At 41.1% G+C, this 24,183-nt stretch overlaps 1 protein-coding gene across 1 annotated transcript in view; it reads right to left on the bottom strand.

The window, feature by feature from the left end:
• Positions 1-2,003: 2,003 nt before the first annotated feature.
• The window catches only part of LOC109466542 (ubiquitin carboxyl-terminal hydrolase 43-like), a 27,315-nt gene continuing 5,135 nt past the window's right edge, over positions 2,004-24,183 (bottom strand). The window contains exons 3-18 of the mRNA XM_019764274.1: positions 21,675-21,746; positions 20,542-20,667; positions 19,566-19,708; positions 16,462-17,124; positions 15,317-15,553; positions 13,328-13,421; positions 12,093-12,268; positions 11,068-11,221; positions 10,391-10,545; positions 9,541-9,582; positions 7,652-7,780; positions 6,932-7,164; positions 5,440-5,599; positions 4,889-4,994; positions 3,299-3,442; positions 2,004-2,474 (exon numbers count right to left, since the gene is read on the bottom strand). Of these exons, the coding sequence (XP_019619833.1) occupies positions 2,182-2,474; positions 3,299-3,442; positions 4,889-4,994; positions 5,440-5,599; positions 6,932-7,164; positions 7,652-7,780; positions 9,541-9,582; positions 10,391-10,545; positions 11,068-11,221; positions 12,093-12,268; positions 13,328-13,421; positions 15,317-15,553; positions 16,462-17,124; positions 19,566-19,708; positions 20,542-20,667; positions 21,675-21,746 (2,927 nt within the window). The 3' untranslated portion in view covers positions 2,004-2,181. The remainder of the gene's footprint in view (positions 2,475-3,298; positions 3,443-4,888; positions 4,995-5,439; positions 5,600-6,931; positions 7,165-7,651; positions 7,781-9,540; positions 9,583-10,390; positions 10,546-11,067; positions 11,222-12,092; positions 12,269-13,327; positions 13,422-15,316; positions 15,554-16,461; positions 17,125-19,565; positions 19,709-20,541; positions 20,668-21,674; positions 21,747-24,183) is intronic.

Here is a 24,183-nt window from a genome sequence, read left to right as displayed (position 1 = left end):
ACATACAGACAGACACGCCAAAAACAATACCTCCATTTTTCATGGAGGTAATAACGTGTGGGGGGGGGGCTAACACGGGTGACGACGCATCTGTATAATCTGCGGCAAACCGTTTCAGGGTGTTCTGTACCATAAAAATAGTACAGAGATTCTTTTGTTCTTTAGACCAAATTGATTGTTAAAAAGAGTGAAGAATACGCATGTTAATTTCCCTAGAACGATGTACCTCTGACGAAGACATGAGATCTCCGACCTCTAGTTCAGACTCTTTTTTATTTTAATTTTTGCCGTAATTTAGTTTTTTATTCGTTTTTTCCTTCCTTTTTTTATGTATTTTAGAACTTTTGGTACTTACCTTTTGTTAATTTAGAACATTGTTTTTTGTTTTTGTTCATTTATAACTTATTTCTTGTTCCGTAAATTCCTCTATAAACATTTGTGCGGATAAAAGGCATCGGACGATACCTGAAACGTCTATCTATTAAAAATGCAATCCAGTTTGAAAAGATTTAACTACTCTATTTATTTTAATATGACAAGTCAAACACTTTCTGTAACTCCGATATTTTTATTCCATTTCAGTCTTACGGTTCGGATACAATACTTTACATCAAGTTTGTAAAACTCATGACTAACATTCATTATCTTGTAAGTGTGCAGATTATTCCCATCTGTACAAGATTATGGCAGTTTGCACACTGCAGTCTTATTCTTTTACAACTTACATGTGGCAAAAAGTAGCACTGTAACACTGCAGGCAGATACTCCTAAGTGCAACCTACAACGTCCAAAAAAAGAATTATACTTATTACAGTTCCTGGTCACCTTGTCAACTTCCAACATACATGTACATGTATTGCTAACTTTGTGAGAGTTTCCTAATGACTATTGCATGTAATAATATACGGAAACCCAGGGACGTATTTTTTCATCAACTCAGACTTACTGAATATTGCATAAGCTCGCAGGAAATGTTGCAACAACATACATGTAAGTTGTAACTCTCAGATGTCATTCAGCTGAACACAGGCCAAATCAGTACCATACAATTATCATCAACTTATAATGGAGGGCACAAAGCTAGTCTAAGGACAGACTGCCCTTTACATGTATGTAAGGGTTGTTTGTGTTTATTAAAGGTACATGAAGCTCTACTAGTAATAATCAATGGGAACAGTTAGGCCACAGCAAGTAATTTCTATATATGGATGACATCAGCGTGCGCATTAATTTTTGCCTGATTGGGGAAAAAAAAGAAGAAATTTTGTTGCCTTCTGGCAGTGGTCAACATGCCGAAAATGGGCAAAGATGTCTGTTGCCATACCAGAAGGTGGATGGCAGGTAACTATAAAGAGAGAAGACAAGAAAAGGCTTTGATTTTAATGTTTTGTTTCTTACTTTGATGCAGTGATATGTGATGCTGGCTGTGTAATCTATACATGTACAGTATGTAATGTTCCTACTGAATCAAAACCATTTGCACAAAGATTGAGTCCAAATTTCAAAATGTAGGAACCTTGTTTTTTTCGGCTCGCCTTTTTTTTTCGCCCGCTCGCATAAGATTTGGAGTCTGCGGAGGATGTCATCCATAAAATTTACTTGCTGTGGCCTTATATGACACAAATTGTACAAATGTACCTGATCCAGTGATTCATGAAAGTAAAATATTACATGGCACATGAACAAGCTGGACACCTGACATACATTTGTTCATACATGTACCTCCATGTGCTAACAAGAGGCACTTTATCTGATGTCCACTGAACATTGGATGATGGATTATGAGTAAAAAAATAGAGATTGTGATAGATTGACTTGTAGGTGTATGTTACTAAGCTTGTATTGATGCAGAACACAATGCCATCACTTCTGTGATAAATAATGTCCCTGTGGATAAATTTTACTTTTGGAGTGGTTTGAAATTAGAGAAAAGGAGATTTTGAGTTTTGAGTTGTGTTTTGAGTTACATTGTAGTGGTTAAAGTTGTGCTGTAGCAATACATTGAAAACGTATATCGACGTAAAATTTTCAACAAATACTGTACTTGTAGCAGACATACAATGTACAAAAAACAGATGCTAAGGACTGTGCAAGCAATAATACTAGTAAGCAGATTAAAGGGCCAATATTATTGATGTTATAACATCTGTTTGAGAGTGTGAATGACAGTACATGTAGTTATCATGAGTACAGGTCAAATTTTAACATCTCTTCTTGTTGGTCAGGGAAAGAACTTTCTGTCACCTCATTATTATACAGACCGTCCCTGTCCACCATGTTGACTGGACCAAAGAAGGGCGTCTGGTCATCCTGGTTACATTCCTGTGTAGAACTGTAGTCTCTGAGCATGTCATTGATGTCTTCCATAATGTTGGGGCTGCCCAGGTTGGGAACGCAGGGGCTCTGGGGAGGGGAGGGTGTTGCGGACCGGTCCACTGGTAGAGGGGAGGGGAGTCTAAAGCTGACTGAAGTTCCTGAAAAAAAAAAGAGTATGCTAGCTTAGAAACGTAGTATTTTTCCAGTATTAGGCCACACCAATTTAATTTGTTGGTTCTCGGATTCGCCTCTTCGTTTTTTTCTGATTTGCAAAAAAAAAAAAAAAAATTTGATTCTGGTCCTGAATCAACTGAAAAATGCTCATGTTTTGCCCCCCAACAGTTGAGGAAAGTCCTTTTCTTCCTAGTTGTTACAGTTTTCCCATCTATCATTGCAGTGGTTTGATTAAAAGTTCAAAATTTAATGTTTAAATTTTAACCCAGCCTTTTGTGTTGACTTCATGGCTCATTTTGTAGCATTTAAACCTATAATAGGATGCCTAGACCTGTTTTTATTTTTATTTTTTTTCGCCCTGTCGCTTCATATTTTTTCTGAAAAAATCCGAGAACCAACAAATTAAATTGGTGTGGCCTTATGACATTATGGAAAATGAATGTGTACATAGATAACCTACTTTAAAAGAGAGAAGAAAGGGCAATTAACACTTAGAAGATAGGTAGTATATATATATACATTGTAGTATTGTAATATATAGACTTTAGAATATAGCGTTCCAGTATGCAATACTCATGTTTTTATCCTCTCGACCACATTTGGTTACATTTGTATATTTAGCCCATCTGGGCAAGAACATGCAATAAAGATTCATATCATATCATTATTTTAATATGTTACATTATTATGGGCTCCCTTGGAAATCAGCCTCAAGGGCTGAAGGGACCACCCATTTGTCCCCAGGATGAATAAATAAATAAATAAATGACAAAGTACAGTATTAGTAACTGTTTATAATATTATATACCCTTTCTCTGGTAGAACAGTACATAAACATTGTTGGCATGTTCTTCTGACGGCTGCAGCTGCGACACAGTCTCATCATTGTAGTATCTCCAGCTGCAGCTGAGCGGGTGCTTGGTAAAGCAGGTGTAGTGGCCAGCATTCACTCCTGCACATTACAACACATATTATCATTTGGAAAACAATACATCAAGTACAGTCCCTACCATGTCAATTTATAAGGAACATTATCTAACATTTTAGCACCAAAATAATAATAATAAGAATCTTATGGTTTATTTGACATTTACCACACATATGTCACACTAAGTCCTAAGACTGAATTATGGTCATAGTACATACATACATTATCATAGACAATTATTTTATAACTACACAACAAATCATCTAAGTTATTGCACTAAAATGCACTACAACTACAATTTATGTACAGTCGAAGTGTACAAGATGTAATAAAACTAGTACAATTTATGCGTTTAAAGATGCACATTCGTGTACTATTATAATATCAAATTATTAAAATCTTCAACAACATTTTTATTATTGTAATTTAACATACAGGATTTATACTAAGTAATTATAAACAAGGGGTGTCATATCATAAAGTACACAGAGTGTTGACTTATATGTCCTGCTCGTTCAGGAGAGTTTTGAATTTTGAAAAATTTAATATATTTTCATTGAAAAAAATCTTGACCTGATTGTCATTTACTCACATTACCTCACATTACTGACATGTATGGTTGGTGCTAAAACAGCCCACACAAGGTGAACTGAGTTTGTGGCACCACTACCATCATTTATTTTATTATTTAGCTAGACTGCAGAAGGGAAGTAGATTTCTGCCAGTATCAGCTTTACTGTCCTCCTGTGCTTTAGGCTCTACCCCTGACAGGTTATTACAGGTTGAAAAATCATCAGAAGACATTGAAAGTTTTAGTTCGCACTGAAAGACTAGAGGGATCTGTCCTAAATGTTGGATGTCCAACAAACTTTCTAAATGATCTGTGGAATGTGAATGATCACCATGACGTAATGGCCATCAAGTGGTAGGCAAAATGCTGATGATGGTTGGCTGATTTGCCTACCAATAATTTGCATATGTCTTCAAATAATTTCCATGTATATGATGTAAACAAAACAGCGATTTCTCATATACACTGAACTCATTTGAATACACATAGTGTTGTACAAAATTTTGGAGTCAGTGTACAAAATACTTTTTTGAACCAGGTTGCCCAGTGGACAACCTACGGCAAAAATTAGGTTGCCCATCAGAATTTTAGGTTGCCCCACCTATAAGTTACTACTTTCCTCAAATTAAGTCCTTGACAATATTTCTAACAGCCTTTAGTAACTTAACTGATACTAGTAATAGCCATTAATGCCTAAAATTAAAAAGCATCTACAGGCTACAGTGGTGCAAGCCAAGTTGGCATGATTTCGTGGGGGGGGAGGGAATTCTTAAAATACAGGTAGCACACTGGGCTACCTGGGTTCAAAAGTAGGTTGCCCCAAGTAAAATTTGGTTGCCCGGGGCAACTGGGCAACCAGGTATTTTGCACGCCGTGAGTTGAAGTCATATTCATCGTACCTCCAAAATGAAGAATGCAGCTCTGTAAGTCATATGTTGGAGGGCAGCTGGTACAGGACTCATCTTGCAAGGCTGAAACATCTAGAGTTTCTAGTGGGTAGTGTACCTGCAGTGCACACAGACACATGAAAATCATTACAATGTCATCATACACTTACTAATATAGTAATAGGCCTGTAGTGATAATGCGGCCTACATGAAAAAATTTCTTCTCATGTTTGACTGAAGGCATAAACATAGGCATTGTGCAGGAGATGCAAGAATCTTAGCTATATGGGAGCCAGGGCATTCTAGCCCGAGGAAATTTTGAAATCTAATGTAATGACGCCCTGTTTCCAGCACTGTTGGCCAGTGGCAATTTTTCTGGTAGACTAAGCTTAATATTCAAGTAACACAGATGTAACAGAATTTACCAGTAAGTAACAGCACTTAATGAACAGAAAAAGCATGAAAGTTCTGTAAAATGACAGACACTGACTAGAACACTGTCATGGACCTCTTACTAGATAGATGGAAAATTTAGAAAAGTCAAAAGGAACTCAATAACTTACTTTACTGTCGATCTTTATACCGGTGAGTTGGTGAAACACAAATCTCTTCAGGTAGACCACAAGGGTTTCTGGGAAGCGGCAGACCTTCAGTGTCTTCTTTGCAGGCTGGTTCTGACGACATTGTGAGCAGTACCAGGGGTTGTGTTCATCCAGCTCCTCACTACACACACAACAGACATCAGTACCCACCGCTACACACACTACAGGCATCAGTTCCCACCACTACACACACAAGGCATCAGTATCCATCACTACACACAGAACAGACATCAGTACCCACCACTACACACACAACAGGCATCAATACCCACCACTACACACACAACAGACATCAGTACCCACCACTACACACACAACAGACATCAGTACCTATCACTATGCACACAACAGGCATCAGTACCCACCACTTCACACACATCATGCATCAGTTCCCACCACTACACACACGACAGACATCAGTACCCACCACTACACACACGGCAGGCATCAGTACTCACCACTACACACACAACAGGCATCAGTACCCACCACTACACACACAACAGACATCAGTACCCATCACTACACACAACAGGCATCAGTACCCCCACTACACACACAACAGACATCATCAGTACCCACCACTACACACACAACAGATATCAGTACCCACCACTACACACACAACAGAAATCAGTACCCACCACAACACACACAACAGGCATCAGTACCCACCACTACACACACAACAGATATCAGTACCCACCACTGCACACACAACAGGCATCAGTACCCACCACTACACACACAACAGACATCAGTACCCACCACTACACACACAACAGACATCAGTACCCACCACTACACACACAACAGTACCCATCACTACACACACAACAGGCATCAGAACCCATCATTACACACACTACAGGCATCAGTACCCATCACTACACACACAACATACATCAGTACCCATGACTACACACACAACAGGCATCAGTACCCACCACTACACACACAACAGGCATCAGTACCCACCACTACACACACAGAACAGACATCAGTACCCACCTCTACACACGCAACAGACATCAGTACCCACCACTACACACACAACATACATCAGTACCCACGACTTCACACACAACAGGCATCAGTACCCACCACTACACACACAACAGGCATCAGTACCCACCACTACACATACAGAACAGACATCAGTACCCACCTCTACACACGCAACAGACATCAGTTCCCACCACTACACACACAACAGTACCCATCACTACACACACAGCAGGCATCAGTACCCATCACTACACACACAACAGGCATCATAACCCATCATTACACACACTACAGGCATCAGTACTCATCACTACACACGCAACAGACATCAGCACTTACCAATGCGCACACAAAAGACATCAGTACCCATCACCACACACACAACAGACATCCATACAATCACTACACTGATGATGATGATGAAAAGCAAAATACTTAGTTTCACCTTTCAGTAAAAGCCTTAAAACTTTCTTCCAAGGACAGCACACGTGGCTGAGTGCTGAAGTCCTTCATGGAGCAGTGGTCCTGGACACTGTTCCTCCTGTCCAGGTCCTGTTCACACAGACTGGTCAGCCTGACGGTCAGATGGTCTCCTGGCTTCAGACTGGTGGGACCTTCCCTCGGTACCTCACAGCCACCACAGTGGATACTGAACATACAGCGGGAACAGTGGAGTCCCTAGGGGATGAGAGAAGAGACTTTAATACAGTACACTAGCAGTGGACACAATATATACACTGTTGCCTAGCCATTGCTGTAATGAGCCACACACACAGTACAGACGTGATAGTAAAAACAGGGACGAAAAAAGACATTTTATGGCATCCAATGCAATTTCAGGGAAGCTAAACTGGATTTTCAAAGTCATTTTTCTGGCCATTCTTTAGTTTTAATGTTACACAGTAGTGATTTAAATATTATCCCATAGGAAATTATCCTATAAATCCTGTCCTCAAATGATTACAAAAATGTGCTAAGAGATGGCAGTAACTGTTAGTATCAGACAAATCTCCTCATCCAGATTCTGAATAATTATGTATTTTTCTATTTCCATATCTGTATCATTATAACCGCCCTTCAGCGTAACACACCAGCTTCTATTGCCACTCTGAAATTAAATTAGATGCCTTTAGGTTCCCATGTCAAGTAAAGTTTGGCACCAAACCTGTCCATCTGTGAGCAGTACAGAGTAGGCTGTGTCCAGGGGCAGGAGCTGCTGTACACAACTGTACACATCTGTCCCTGTCACCTCACTGGGGGACACCAGCAGCCGAGGGTACCCACACAACCTCATCTGGAGGAACACATCAGGCAAGAGTAAGGACATTTAATTTGATTTATTAGACTGCATAAACGGATATGTATACAGCCAGGACTGCCCAACTAGCTGGAGGCTAGCCCTCACAACAAGAACATATTACAATTCGGAACAGGACTGGTAACAGTTAACAGTGTCGGTTACACTTCAGATAAACATACTATTACATAACAGATGTTACGTTCTAACGTTAAAAAACAAGCTATGCAATCTGGCCTAGTCGTCATGCACTTAACATAATTACATTGTGTACTATATCTACATTGTCAGGTTAGCATGCTATTACATAGTCTGTAGAAATACCCTCTAGTTTAATTCTGGACTAAAGTCTTCCAGTTTGATTCCGGACTAACCTCCTATATCGCAGCAACCTTACACCCAGATGGGTTGATATCACAAACTACATTGTATAAATTATTATAATAAGTAAAAATGATACAAGAAATATGTAGCAGCCATTGATGACCCCCTAGGGATTAGTCCAATTATGAATTATGCATAATTATAATTGAGTGAATGAGTGCGTAATTATAATTGTAAAACTTGTTTGGTGCAGGTAATTTTAAATGTTACCTGCACCGTGCACCAGTGAAGGCAAACACAAAAATGTAGTTGGAGCCCAGAAGGATGATATTTTTATAAGCAGGACTGCACACACAAACCTGTTCTTGTCCAGTCTCCACATAGTCAGAACGGAACATCACAGGGATCTGTACAATCCTGAACAACAGAGACCATTTAGACAAAATAAACAACAATGGAAAACAAACATAATTATAAAGAGTTAACTGGACAGCTGCCTGAAGACTGGGTATAAGACTGGGAGTAGGGTGGCTCAGGAGTCCTCAATGAGAACAGACTGATTAAGAAACTTATGCAAAGATTCAGCCTCTTAAGTACAATGTTTTATCAAAACAATTCAAAACTTACTAAGGCCGCACCAATTTAATTTGTTGGTTCTCGGATTCTCCTCTTTGTTTTTTTTTATTTGCAAAAAAAAAAAGATTCTAGTTCTGAATCAACTAAACAATGCTCATATTTTACCCCCAACAGTTGAGGAACACCCTTTTCTTCCTGGTTGTTACAGTTTTTTCATCTACATGTACATTTTGTATCAATGCAGGGGTTTGATTAAAAGTTCAAAATTCATTGTTTAAATATTGACCCAACATTTTGTATTGACTTCATGGCTGCTATCGAAGCATTTGGGGTTATCACAGGATGCCTAGACCGTTTTTTATTTTTATTTTACTTTTTTGCCCTGTTGCATCACATTTTTTCTGAAAAAATCCGAGAACCAACAAATTAAATTGGTGTAGCCTAAAGTAAAGAGAAGAGCAAAATGTAATCATGAACAACATGAAAGTGTTCTGTTTGCACTTGGAATCAGGCTGCCATAAAAACATGGCTTGTAACAGACAAACCTGATGTCAGCCTTGGTTCCCTCACAGCTGACCAGCCGTCGAAATCCCAGTGACTTCTACAACAGATATACAGCACACCTGTAAACACAGTACACATTACTGTCACTTCTACACAACAGATATACAGCACACCTGTAAACACAGTACACATTACTGTCACTTCTACACAATGACATTTACTGTCAAACTTAGCATCTATATGACTAGACTAAAAGCTCTACAGTTGTGTTTTAGATTATCAGACACAATTTTTACACTCAAATGCTTAATTCCACAAGTAATGTTTCTCCAACATGTTTATAAGGAACATACCGGACACTGAAATCCACTGCTCAGGTAATGCTTGGATGTCAACTGGAAGGAGAGAAAAATCAGTTTTATATATATATAAAGCAGCTTTCTGGAGGAAATAAGCATTGTATAGGATATGGATGTGACATGGACAATGTTAGCACATAACACAGGTCCGATTGGTTTGCAAAGGGCGTTCTGGAGATGATCCAGATTTACAGACAATGCAGTACCTTGAACAGGGATAGGGGGCGTCACTACCTAAAGCCTGTAGGGCAAAGGTCACCATTTCCCGCAGGCGCAGAAGGACCAGTTTGAGACCCCTTTGAGTGAGTGCAGCCAATCCAACTGAAAACAGCCTTTTTCTTGGTATATGTGGATAAATGCTGGCATTTTCCAGCTAGAGAGTCATTTCTATTTCTATTAACCTGAAAAAAACTGGCTGTTAGTGTTGTTTTGGCTGCTTGGTAGAGTTGTAAAACTAATCCCATCTTCTTGTATTTTGGTGGTCTTCAAGGGGGTCAGAGGTCATGCTGCCAGTGTTTGCATTTGCCGTGCTATGTATCGCTGGTCAAAAAGTGACATTTTTTTACTAAATGGAAGTTGGACTACCCTGTCAATGCGTGATTGCAATAGTTGAACACTCAAGTAGGTGATTGTTGACAGCTCAGTTCTTAGATGTTTTCTTAGATATTCCAATAGGGGCTGGAATTAGTGGGCTGTCCTCTGTACATTGTATATGACTGTCTCTTGTCACGTGACTCCGGGTTGATGAAGAGACAGAGTGCATCTCCAAAGCTCTCCAAAGTAGCTAATGTTTGTTGCATGTATTGTTTAAAAAAAGTATTTGTCAAAAACAGGTCAGTCTTACCTCCATACAGTTGTCACACAGACAGCAGCCGCAGCCTGGGTCATGTGATAACAGCTGGTTGTCTGCCATCTCCTCCAGACAGACGGCACAGCTGCGCCAGGTGCTGACCACCCTCAGACCACCCCACGCCTGTCCCTGGCTGTCCTGTACAGCACCTACAGCAGAATTGTCAATATCCCTTGCAACTTCCGAAAGATATCTAAAAATTGACCTGATAGAGAAGCCATCTACCACTTCTTGATTTGCCTTTGTTTTCCTTGTTTTCTTATGCTACGTTTATTTAATTTTGTGTTAATATTGCTTTCTTATGTTTATCCTTTGCTCTTATGCATAATAACTTAATATGATTTGACTAATGGAATTTTTTTTAAATTCAATTTGACATGTTTCTGATAGTCTTACTTTATTGTTTATTCAATAAGTTAGTTAGTTTGTCGTGTAAACTCTATATAATAATAATAATTATTATTTTGTATCTATTTTGATTTAATTTGTTTGTTTCGTTGTCACTTATTCAAAGGCATTATACATGTGTGTAAAAAGAGGTCATAAAAAACAATTGGATTTTAGGAGAACCCACTCGATAAACCCTTAGGTTTCTTGGGTTCTCCCGCACATTTGGTTGTACATAGTCATTACATACTGTTTTTATGTGCAAACTGAAATAAACAATAAACAATAAACATAAACACCTGTGCAGCCGGCAGCCTGTGTACATGTACTACTGCTGGTGTCAGAACGTGTGTCTGGTTCAGGTCTGAGCTCCGTCACCTGGAAGGCACAGATGTCCCTGTTGGTTGTGTTGACATATCTCAGCAACGTACCGTCATCCTGAGGGCAAACAAAACAACAATGGTGTCAAGTATGCAATATTTTCACTGCATGATTATTATCATTAAAATTTTGTTACATGTATTATCATTATTGACATGTACATATAGTATGTTAAGGAAGTTTCCACTAAAAGAGAATGGTTTACCTTGAATTCTCAAAATTGTGCACTATCGTTATGCACTTTGGCTAGATTATTGGTTAAGCAAAAGGCTACAAAATGATTATACATGTACCTTTTGCAAACCCTTAAAAATCCTTGAGACAACTAAGATCCAAACTAGCATCTGTATCGTATATAGGAGTAGTATTTGGCCTATCAGTTTCCCTTCTATTTAATATAATAATATTCATGAACTTAAGAAGTTACGTGTACATTTATGAATGGATTGCTATGCTATTTGGGTACGGGTCAGCAAAAAAGTGGATGCCCTAGCAACTGGTCTTGGTACTGCAGCTAGAGTCGTGTGGCACAGTCGGTAGCGTGTTCGGATCACACCCAAGAGGTCGCGAGTTCAAACCCTGCCCATGTCACCGATCTTGTGCCCTTGGGAAAGGCACGACTTTCCTCACTTCACTCAGGTGGAAATGAGTTTTCCCTAGCTTCGGTTAGGGACGTCCCTCGGATAGGACGTTAAATGGATGTCCCGTGTTTGGGGAGAGCCACACCCCACACACGTTAAAAAACCCACCACACTTATCAAAAAGAGTAGGGGACCTTCCCGGTGTGAGTGGTTCAAACCTTACAGTCTGGTCTTACGCAGCTTGTACATGTACGTACATGTACAAAAATGTACAAAACTGGTGTGTTACGCCTAAAGGCGGTTTACCGGTTATGCGAAACAAACAAACAAGCAAAAGCGGTACCCACCAGAGTCCTGGAGATGTGATGGTCGAAGACTTCAGCCAGAACTATCATGTCCTGCTGCTGTCCATCACCAAGGAAGACTAGCAGGGCCATCTTCAGGTCAATGACCTTGCCATACTCCTGGACTGTCAGACAGTAGCGGACTGGCGTGGTGTCATCACAAGGCACCCAGGTCACCGCTGGACAGAGATGTACATTAATACATGTACACAATCTTTTGTACACGTAGATGATACACAATCATTTGTACACAAACATCATTGTTGCTAATAATACACACATGTCCTAGCTAGATATAGCTTATCACGATATTAAAAGGATATGTCAAGTACAAAATGTAGTTATCCACAAAAGTGAAAAGAAGCTGGAACAATTTTAGGTCTGTGATAGGGAACAAACATTCATTGTCTTTATCAATTTCCTAATAATTATAAAATTAATAATGATAAAATTAACCTGTGTAGTTTCTTATAATACACATCAAATGAACTTTTGAGTTACATATTTAATTTGAGTCCATTTGAACACCAGACAACTATGGCCATGGCATATACAAAATTGCATGTTGGCAACCTTGCAATGTTGCAATTATGGTTTCTTCATTTTGCAGCAAAGATTTTGCAATCTATGGAAGGTTTTAGGTGGTTTGGAAAGAAAAGGGGTATGTGAAATGGTCTTTTATGGTAATAAGTCTGGACTCTGTTCTTGACTTTTAGTTTTTTTTTACTTGAATCTAAACATAATCTTACAAGTCCGGATCCAAGTCCAGTGAACCAGTACACAGCAGTAGTTATACATAATTTGTTGGGTGGTGTAGTGGTTAGAGCAAAAATTATTGACTATGAACCGGGGAGACCCGGGTTCGATTCCGAGTCGTACCCGGTACATGTCTGAACATGCGCCCCGACGTTGTGCCCTTGGGAAAGGCACTTTACACGACTTTCCTCACTCCACCCAGGTGTGAATGGGTACCTAACTTCGGTTGGGGAAAGCCGTATTGAGGTCACCTTGTGGCACTGAATGGCAGCCGCACAGACCAATGGGACAGTTCCACAAAAAAATGATTGTGGAACAAATATGTGTATCATGTATATATTATTTGATTGTTGTAATTGTTGTGATTTGTATTGATTATTATGTGATACCCTGCATCAATTCAGCCGTATAAAGGCTGCGACTGCACGGGTACTGTTTGGACAATAAAAAAAAAATTAAAAAAACATAATTTACAGACATACCTATCTGTCTCTCTGTGGCCCTGGGCAGGGGCACTGACAGGTACATGAAGGGTTCATAAGTCACAGAAGGGTGACGACACACAGAACACGTCACCTGGAACAAACAGCAGGGAATCACTGTCAGAACAGTCAGATAAAACAGTGGCATCAAATATTTCAATGATGGTTCTCAGATTTCTGTAGACATAAGGAAATGGACAGGCGCATGTACAATGTCAGTGTACAAAATATTTTTTTTGCACCACGGCAAAAATTAGGTTGCCCATCAGAATTTTAGGTTGCCCCACCTAAGTTACTACTTTTCTCAAATTAAGTAATGTTACATACATGTACATAAGCCTTTGACAATATTTCCAACAGCCTTTTAGTTTACTGATACTAGTAATAGCCATTAATACCTAAAATTAATATCTGCCGGATACAGTGGTGCAAGCCAAGTGCGCATTATTCAGGTAGCACACTGGGCTACCTAGGTTCAAAAATAGGTTGCCCCAAGTAAAATTTGGTTGCCCGGGGCAAATGGGCAACCAGGTATTTTGCATGCTGAATGTAATCAGGTAAAAACGTATTCTTTCTGTTTGGCCACCGGATTGTGTTTCTAAATAAATTTGTATATCTCAATGCTACATGTACACCCTTGTTACTAAGAAAATACATTGCCTTATAATTATATCATGATCATGAAGGCATGTCAGTTTTCTTCATTTCAAATGCAACTGTTACAAGAACAATACATGATAGAAGTGGCACTGTGTATTAAGAGTACTAAACTCACAGACCAAGGCACAAGTGGAATAGGTCAGATCTGCTGAAAATTGAATCATGTATTTGAAGTTAAAATTTGGTCCAACACAAAAAATTCTCTCATCTAGAGCTTTTGACCAGTCACTCTGGTCTTCCTCAGTAGACTATTTCTTGAGAGGGGTGAAGGAAGCCATATACACCCCCATGAAACTCCTTCCTCTTCGCCCCCGCCGTTCTGCTTCGCCCCCGCCCCGTTCTGCTTCGCCCCCGCAAAAAATCTGCTTCGCCCCCGTCGTTCCTCTACGCCCCCGGCGCAATTCTGCTTTGCCCCCGTCCTTCTGCTTAGCCCCCAATGGCGGCACACCTCACAGTCGACACGAAAATCGTCTGCAAAATAACAATAAAGGCTGTGCCGCCAAATTTAAAGTAGCCCATGCTCCGGCAAACATTCTGGACCACCTTTCTGCCAAGTGGCGTTGCACAAATCCTTCCCATTCAAAAGTTTACCCCTACCTCACGGCCCGTCAGTGGTCTCGTCTAGTGCGGAAGCCACCTATAAGTACTGGCGGGAAATTTCACTCACGGCTGGACAGACGCTAGGCTGATCGCCATGGAAGGTGGGTACTAATTAAAGCCAACTTGGAGACCACTGACAGGCCGTGAGGTAGGGGTAAACTTTTGAATGGGAAGGATTTGTGCAACGCCACTTGGCAGAAAGGTGGTCCAGAATGTTTGCCGGAGCATGGGCTACTTTCAATTTGGCGGCACAGCCTTTATTGTTATTTTGCAGACGATTTTCGTGTCGACTGTGAGGTGTGCCGCCATTGGGGGCTAAGCAGAAGGACGGGGGCAAAGCAGAATTGCGCCGGGGGCGTAGAGGAACGACGGGGGCGAAGCAGATTTTTTGCGGGGGCGAAGCAGAACGGGGCGGGGGCGAAGCAGAACGGCGGGGGCGAAGAGGAAGGAGTTTCATGGGGGTGATATACATCAGGGCCGATCACCCTACATTGAACCGTGACGGGGGTCGACATCGTCTACCAGATACCTTTGACCCAGTGTTGACGTCACACTTCAAAGAAGACACGTGTCAAGCTTCACTGGGTCAGTCTACTGAGGAAGACCAGAGTAACTGGTCGAAAGCTCTAGGTGAGAGAATTTTTTTGTGTTGGACCAAAAGTTTTTACTCTAAACATGTAACTACCAACACATATGAACTTTCATGATAGTGAGGAATGATGTACTTACTGTACTTTTGAACTGGCCTTGGAAAGTGTCCACCACTACAGACTGGTTATCTCTCACATACATCTCCCACTCCAGATCTGCTTCACTCTCCTCCAAACACTCCGACATCTCCAGCTTAGACACCTCCTCCCCATGCACACCCTCGCCCCCTTTCACACCCTCCATGCTGACCCCCATCCTGTTCAGGACCTCCCTGGTGGGGTTGACTTCATTTTTGGACATGAAGTTGCTGGTGACCTTGAGAGAGAGAGAGAGAGAGAGAGAGACTGGTTTATTTGTGCCTTACATACAAAAAGTACACACAAAAGCCTGTAAGCAGCCTTATATCATACCCGGGCCGCAATAACGTTCGATAACGGGTTCCAGACCGGGCCGTACTTTACGGTACGGCCCGGTCCGGAACCCGTTAGCGAATGCTTCCATGGCTTCCATAAAACGATTCGAACGCGTTTCCCCCTAACCGCGTGTGCCCCTTTCGAAAATTCTAATACAGAATCCGGACTTTGGAATTGATGTCGTTGCATTTTAGGGTTCAGTGGCCCCATGTAACTTTTGGCTCATCTTGCATTGAAAGGCGTATTTTCTTGGGTGGGTATGACATAAATAAAATACAACACGGTGTATTCCGCATCCCCCTCAGTCCCGGCCCTCCTGCGAGTCGGATCGCCCTCCGGCCTGCGGGCGATCCGACCCGCGGTTGGGCCGATACCTCTGGCGATACGGAATACCCCTTGTTGTATTCTATGTATATTTGGCTGAATTGGGAAGGCAAAATGCGCTTATAGATTAACTATTTGATAAAGATTCTTTACATTAGATAAAAACCTGTTCGTTACATATCTAGTTTACATTAAAAATTGCAATATAGAAACAGTTGATTGAATGTTTCTTTCAAGTTAAAATTACAGAAATGGTCTGAAGTTATAATATGCAGGGTTATATTATGTGAAACTGATGAAGTGAATCATTTTTCACCATTCAAAAGCTTAACACAGTACGGCAGAGTAGTGTTCAAGAAACGGGACGTTCTGCACCTAAACTGGCTAATGTCATGCGAATTTCTGAGATTTCTGCCATGCACATCAACCCGGCGTGAGGTTAGGAGACAAAGTCGGATTTAACTAATGATTTAGCAAATGATTTACCTTGCACTTGGTCCCCTGACAGCCTGGCATGGCCAGCTGGTTATTGCTGATGTTACTGATAAAATCTGTCGCTCGTCTTTTCTGCTCATCCTCGATTGGTCCACACCTCAAGGACAGAGCACAGTCTACTTTTAATCTCTTATTGTTGATGTTCTGGCCTTTTAGCTGAAGTTCCCCACAGCAGGCACCCTGTGTGGAACAGTTCCCTTGTTTCTCAGCCATGACGTTTGTGTCTTTGTTAAGTTTGTTACTCTCGTCTGCCGTGTTGTGGACTTTCCTGTGACACAAGCTCTCAACCCTGGGCGGGGATTTGACCGACTTTTCATTATTCAACGTGTATGTCGTCTGCAAATTTGTGTTTAGTGTTTTTGTATCTTTCATCAGATATTCCTCAAAGTTGGGAACTGTTCTAGCGGTACATTTTTCTGTGTGAAAGGAGGAGCCTCCGTCCAGGACCAGCAGGTTTGAGGTTGGGGAGGGGACGTCCATACTGGTCACACTACTCTTGGACTCCTCACTGGAGTAATTGTCCTCGTATATGGCACAGTCGTGGTCAGCAGGAGTGACCATAGGGACTCTGTTCTTCTGTACAAGTTTGTGAGTCTTGTTCAGCTCTTCATGAAGACTGTCCAGAAGGAGGGCCAGAAACTCCTGTCCATCATGCTGTAGGAGGAAAACAACATTATTAGTACAAAATGTACATGTGTCCATGTACCTGACAATTTGTTAGTTTCGCATAACCAGTAAACCACCTTTAGGTGTACAACCCTCCAGACTAAATTTTTAGCTTAGGAGCGCATGCGCTCCTAGCCTCAAAAAGTTAGGCGCGCAGGCAAACATTTGGGAGCGCAAACAAAAAATCTGGTCGCGCAAAGTACTTTTTAATTTACAAGCCAAGAGAATAATGTACCTAAACAGACAATTAATCATTCTTTCATTATCATAAAAAACAGCATCAAAATTCTCCATTTGTACTTAAAGAAAATTATATATTGTGATAAATGAAAGACCAAACAATGATTTTACAAGTAACTGTCTTTAATGTGTTCAAAGTCACTTCATCTGAGTCGTTAGGCCAGGCTGACTGATATGTCGGTCTCCTAGGCCTCTGCAGGGTTGGACAAGTTTTCTAAAATCCAACCCTATTGGGCAAGTGCTTGGTCATTTTCACTTGCCCGAACCAACTTTTCACTTGCCCGAAATATAAATGACATATATCTATGCATTTATCATTGCAACAATGAAATAGTTTTATTTTTTGGAAAAAAAACACTTAAATGTTTTAAGCCAATAATACACTGAGTTATTTATGATCTAACGGTTAATAATATTAACATTGCTACTCAAACCATTTTGTTATCGTTAAAGGTACAGATTTTCCACAACACAAATGAAGACAATCTTCTTTATTTCTTACAACTTTTCAGGTAATAATGCATGTCTGAAGTAGTTTCATTGACTGAAAAATAAATCATAAAAAAATAAAATACAATAAAAAAAGCTCAAGGAAAAAAGGACAGAGTAGAAAACATAAAAGGGGAAGAATAAAAAAATAGGCTTCATTTGGAATTGCCTATAATTATTTAATAATAACGTTATATGCTACACAAATGTCTAAATACCTTCAGTTGAAACTTTGCTATTAATATTAATTATTTCTTCAACTGTATCAAAACAATCTACAACTTAGTTTGAAAAGTCTGCACAACAGAGATCTGCCCAAGTTTTCCTTAGAGGAGTTCTAGTAGAAAATCATATCAGTCACGCATTGCCAAACTTCCCTATCCTGCACGCTCCTCTCCTGGGCCATGAGGGAGGATCTCTTTTCCAACACAAACTTTGCCAACAGTCAAATATCACAAGTTGTGGCTGATAAACATATTTATCTTCTTGGTTTTCCCCCAAATTTAGGCCAGATGGCAGTTCAGAATCCCCTAGACAATTCTGGAAACATCGTGTATGACTCCCGGTCGCCCTAGGTCGCCCGCTGCACAAACTTTGAAGGCGAGATCTCGTCACCTGACCCCTCTAATGGTATAAGGATATCAAGTCTCGCGAGAGTCGGGCTGCCGAGAGGTCACGCCAGATGAAAACAAGATGGCGCCCCGGTTGTGTGTTGTTGTGTCGGGCCTGTTTTTTCGTCGAAAAAAAAAGCTGTTTGCCGCTTTATTTGGCGAGATAATGGTATCTACGGACTTGTAATGGGTTTTCTGACATATGAACATGATTTTGCCTGGCATTGATATGACATTCTTACGGGAAAAAATAAGAAATTTTTGCCTCTATATAGCGCTATAGCCAATAATTTAGGAGCACAGCGGATTCTCTGCCGGTCGCGCAGTGCGCGACCAGAGTAAAAAGTTAAGTCGCATTTCGTAATTTTTGGTCGCATATGCGACCAAAACGGTCGCAGTCTGGAGGGTTGGTGTAACACACCAGTTTTCATGTACATGTACAAGCTGCGTAAGACCGGACTGTAAGGTTTGAACCACTCACACCGGGAAGGTCCCCTACTCTTTTTTAAGAGGGTGGTAGGTTCTTTTAACTTGCGTTGGGGTGGCTCTCCCCAAACACAGGACCTCCATTTAACGTCCTATCCGAGGGACGTCCCTAACCGAAGCTAGGTACTCATTTCCACCTGAGTGAAGTGAGGAAAGTTGTGTAAAGTGCCTTTCCCAAGGGCACAAGATCGGTGAGTCGTGACATGGGTAGGATTTGAACCCGCGACCTCTTGGGTGTGAGCCGAAAGCGCTACCAACTGTGCCACACGACCCCACATGAATAATGAGACAATGAACAAACACAATCTAATTCTAAATTAAATAAAACATATATTTTTGCGTATGACCCTGTTACTGAATACATCATGCATACCACACCAGTCTCACATGCCTGTGGTCATTGTTGTGAATGGCGGCTGAACAACATGCTGTTTACTTGTTAACAAGATTGCAAAACAAGCTGTAGTTTGTAAATAGCCATATAGAATTTCCCCAAAAGGCTTTTTAATAGATGTATATATTATAAAAAGGACTACCAGATGGAGGTGGGTTCTGTGATGCACAACGACATTAGTGAGGTACAACATTAACTACAAAGCTGACCTGTCTGAAGCCCTTAAACTGTGGAAACTGATGTCCCAGTCTATCCTTAAACCTCCTGGGTTTGAGGTAGGAGTAGCGCCCACTCCACACCTTATGTACCAGGGCTGCAAACAGACCACACAGGCTGTCCTCTGGGATAGAACCTGGGGAAACAATGGGGCAATATATAGAAATACAAGTTAGCTTACAACAAATGTTACTCTGGTTTTGTCGGGACTTCTTGAGTTATCTTCTGTCAACAATTTGCAACAGAAATACATGTACGCCTGCAGTTCCAGAACAAGTTACATTTGTAACAGGGGCCATGTACATGTATTAACTTTTTCCTGAGCACAACAAAAATCGTCAAATTGAGCATATCACATAATGATTTTGAGATGTCAAAATTGGGGGCCTAAAATCTAATAATTTTTTCAAGTTTTTTACCAATACACTGAATGTCAATATGAATAAGATTCATCCATGACCGGGTTGGACAAGTACTATTGCCCACTTGCAAAATCACTCATCATTTTCCCATAATGTATTCCGATAATAAGTTATTGATGTCAGTCAAATGTATGACTTTTTGTCAAAGAATCAGTTGCAAGTCTCAAACCTCCTTACTTTGGGAAATACTGGTCAAGCATTAATTTTTTTACTGAAAAAATGTCCTTGTGGTGAAAATGCATAGAAACATATCATTATTATTTTGCATTGGGCAAGTGAAAAGTTGCTTTGGGCAAGTAGAAATGACCATGTGCTGGCCCAATAGGGCAAGTGGATTTTTGAAAACTTGTCCAACCCTGCATGAGAGTCAAACACGCACACACACGCAAAGTCACAAACACACACACAGACAGACACACACACACACACACACACACAAACAGAGTCCCCAAAACATAACCTTCTTGGTGAATGTCCCACAGATTTCATGTTACATGTGGGACTGGTAAAACCACTGATAACAGAGTGACAGACTGTTGTCCTGTACCTGGTGGTGCGTCCAGGATGAAGCTGCAGAGTTGTGCATTACTCAGCATACACTGTAGCCCTGCGTTCATGAAGCAGGTGTTTCCCAGGTTGTGCAGACCACACGCACCCTGCTCCCATTCAACCTCTGAAATTACACACACAGCTGGAAATGTTAAAGGTATCCAATGCAATTTCAGGGCAGCAAAACTGGAAATATTCTGAATAACGGAATCTGTGTGAAATTGACACATGCTGCTTTACATTAGCACATTTAAGTCAGCATTAGCACCTTTGAGTCAGCATTTGGGTACTTTAAAAAAATGCAGAAGCAATCCCCGAGATGAGTCCTTAATTTTCTGGGTGGTACCCTGAAATCAGCCAAGGGTCCTTCCAGTAAACATTTTCTGTCAGAATTTGGGGTGTTTTTGCTCAAGATACATTGGGATAGTGTTGTTTCAACTCAGTATGTAGAAAATTGACTAGAATATTGACTTTGAAAAATCTGGTTTCCAAGCCCTAAAAACTGCATGGTATGCCTTTAACTTCATACCTTCACCAAATGATTCTTAACTTTTAATAAATTAAAGGTGGTCCAATGGCCACTGACCACTAAAATTTAGGCTGGGACAACTAAAAAGACACTTTGGGGCATTTTTGGGACAATAGAAAAATAATCAACGTCAGAATGTCAGCCCTACTTTTGCTTATCAGGCACACGTCCCAGCTTTTGGATCCAGAAAGGACCCCCCCCCCCAATATCCTGTCTACACTGCCATTATGGTGCGCCTGGGAGTCAGAACGTAAGCAAAAAAAGTTGATGTCAAGTCGAAGACATGTCCTTCCCAAAAAACAGGTTGGTACAATTCATCCTCCCTACCTTCGGGACAATTAAAATTTATTTTAGGGACAGTGCTATAGGAAGAAAAGTTCATTTTGAGGCCTGTATGCCTCTATCTAAGCATACATTTTTATCAGTTGTTCATGTTCTCCACCCAAATAACAGGAATTTGTCCATTGAGTCAACTAATCTCAACAAAAATTCAACATCTTTGTACACTATACATGTTATCACAAGAACATTTTTATTATTACAAAATGTAAGTTCCTACAGTAACATTTTACAGATGAAAGTGTTGAAAACAGGAGGTTTACCAGTGCCATTCTTGTTGCCTGAAGGATGGGCAGACGGTCCAGCTGTGACATCTGGGGCTGATGCAGCCTCAGCTGTAGAACATCATCATCATATAAACACACATTAGTCTTCAATGATGCATATGAGAACCAGTGTTCTACTAACAGTTCTATACAGCATCATCTCCATTATTGGAAGGTATTGCGTTTAGTGCTGTGTATTCAGGTTCAGGTCCGAATTCAAGTCTAGAGGTTTAGGTTCAGTTCCGGACTTGTAAATTCGGACCTAAACCCAAGGCATGTACAAAATTGCATGTTGGCAACCTTGCAATGTTGTATGGGCAAAACTTTGGCCACATAACATGGAGGCCGGTACTTGACGATGCCCGATGGCAATGTTTTCTTCATTTTGCAGCAAAGATTTTGCAATCTATGGATGGTTTGAGGTTGGTTTGGAAAGAAAGGGGTATGTGAAATGGTCTTTTATGGTAATAAGTCCGGACTCGGTTCTTGACTTTTAGGTTTTTTTTGGACTTGAACCTAAACATTCTTATAAGTCCGGATCCAAGTCCAGTGAACCGGTACACAGCACTAATTGCGTTGCCCATGACAGAATTTTGTCCAATCCGTAACCTTTGAAAGACAAAAACCAGTGCCATTGTACAAATGGTTTTGATTCATTGAACATGGCAATAAACCAGAGCCTTGTCTTTTCTCTAGACATGGGAGACTCTTACAACAAGCAGAACACTTTGGAGACAAGTAGTTAAGAAGGGATTACATCGGGGGGAAGAAAAACAGAGACTCAAATCAGAACACAGACGCCTTAAGCGTAAAGCAAAAAAAATAAGTACATGATGTAGAAGATGATTCTTCTTCATGGTCCTACGAGACCGATGAAATGCCTACTACTACAGTACAGATCTCGGGATAAGCATCAAGTCCCGCGGGAGATCCCGCGGGAGTTTGCGGGATATCACGCGGGAGTTTGCGGGATCTCCCGCGGGAGTTTGCGGGATCTCCTGCGGGAGTTTGCGGGATCTCCTGCGGGATTTATCGGGATATCCCGCGGTACGAAATCCTCTCCCGCAAACCCGATCTTCGGTGTGAGACTTTAGGTTTCCGAAGGGCCGGCGCCGCTGTTACTTGAAGTTGAACCGCGTTGACTACAGATTTTTACGCAGACAGACGATGCGTGCATGTTTTAGTATGTTTTCAATGCATGCAAATAACAGTAGAGCAAATAGTATTTTTAACCAAACATTTCTTTTTTTAATATCGAAAATCTGGTGGCTTAATAAGATATAGAACGATAACAAAGTAATACAACCTTCTTGAACAAGTTTTGTGTCCGGCCTTGCGACGTGGACGGCTTTATTTTGATGTCACCCGACCCGCGCTATTTCAGATATAATTTTTAAAAAATCTAACGCATCGACGTGCCAAATCGCCACTCGAGTTCTTTATTTTTCTCCTAGATAGGGGAGGTTGACGTATGGAGTTACGGAAGAGAGATTAAACATTGTGTAAAACAAGGGGGCGAAGCATAATTGATGAATGAATGAATAATTCAAGGGTTCTTAACGCCTCAAACTTTGATACATTTCGTGCGCCACGCAGTGTTCAGGGCCTGCATGGGGGTTAGTGATTACGAATTACGCAAAATTTTCGCTATAAAGTTAAAGTTTCAGAGCTGATTACGACTTTACGCTTTGTGGCTAATGTACTGATTACGAATTACGTTGATTTTTTTAATAGGGAAGATTGCCTACGGTTTACGAAGACAATGAATTAAAAAACGCCTGATTACGCCTTACGAAAAAGGGCATGCAGACCCCCAGTGTTGGGCCGGGCGTTCCCACGCCGCGTCGCCATAGAAACCGCACGTCGCCAGCAGCGGCGCTGGCAGACTCCCCGGCGCCGCCTGACCACGTGGCGTTCTGGCGCGCCAATCACAGCGCGCAGATGGGGACCCGCCCACCAGCCGGGCCGCGAATTCAAAGAGTTGAGTCAGATGCGCCGCCCCAAAGAAACACCGCCTGACGATTGTTATACGTATGTCGGATTGTAGCTTCTTTTTCCGCCCTGCACGGCCGGCATGCGGCATTGTAATTTTCTTATATCCCAAGTTCATCCCAAAACAACGTTTTTCACATGTGAGGACGCTAGTTCCACGGAGTGTACCGAGTGAATTTCAAGTTTTATGGTCTGAGAACGAATTAATTTGCGTCAAATTTTGCATAAACACGTTTAGTTCGGGTTCTCCCGTGTTTATTTATTTTTCGGGTTCTCCCGTGTCTTGGGCGTGCGCTAAGTTTATAGCGTTGTTCTGTTAAAAATCGACTCCGTTTTCATCTAGTTGGCTGACCCCGTAGCTGACAGAAGTAGAATGTTTTCCTACCGAAAGAAACTTTGCCAGCCGCGTGGAAGTACTTGCTTTCAGGGTGATAGCAATCTATCGAAATTAATTATGGACATGGTCGTTGTTGATGCAAGAGTTTTTGGGGAGGGGGGAGACGCACGCCCCGGG

This window comes from Branchiostoma belcheri, unplaced genomic scaffold (assembly GCF_001625305.1).
Source record: "Branchiostoma belcheri isolate BF01 breed outbred unplaced genomic scaffold, Haploidv18h27 scaffold169, whole genome shotgun sequence".
In the NCBI taxonomy this organism is placed as follows: domain Eukaryota; kingdom Metazoa; phylum Chordata; class Leptocardii; order Amphioxiformes; family Branchiostomatidae; genus Branchiostoma; species Branchiostoma belcheri.
Note: the sequence above shows the minus strand (reverse complement) of the source record. Positions and strands in the feature narration are given on the sequence as shown.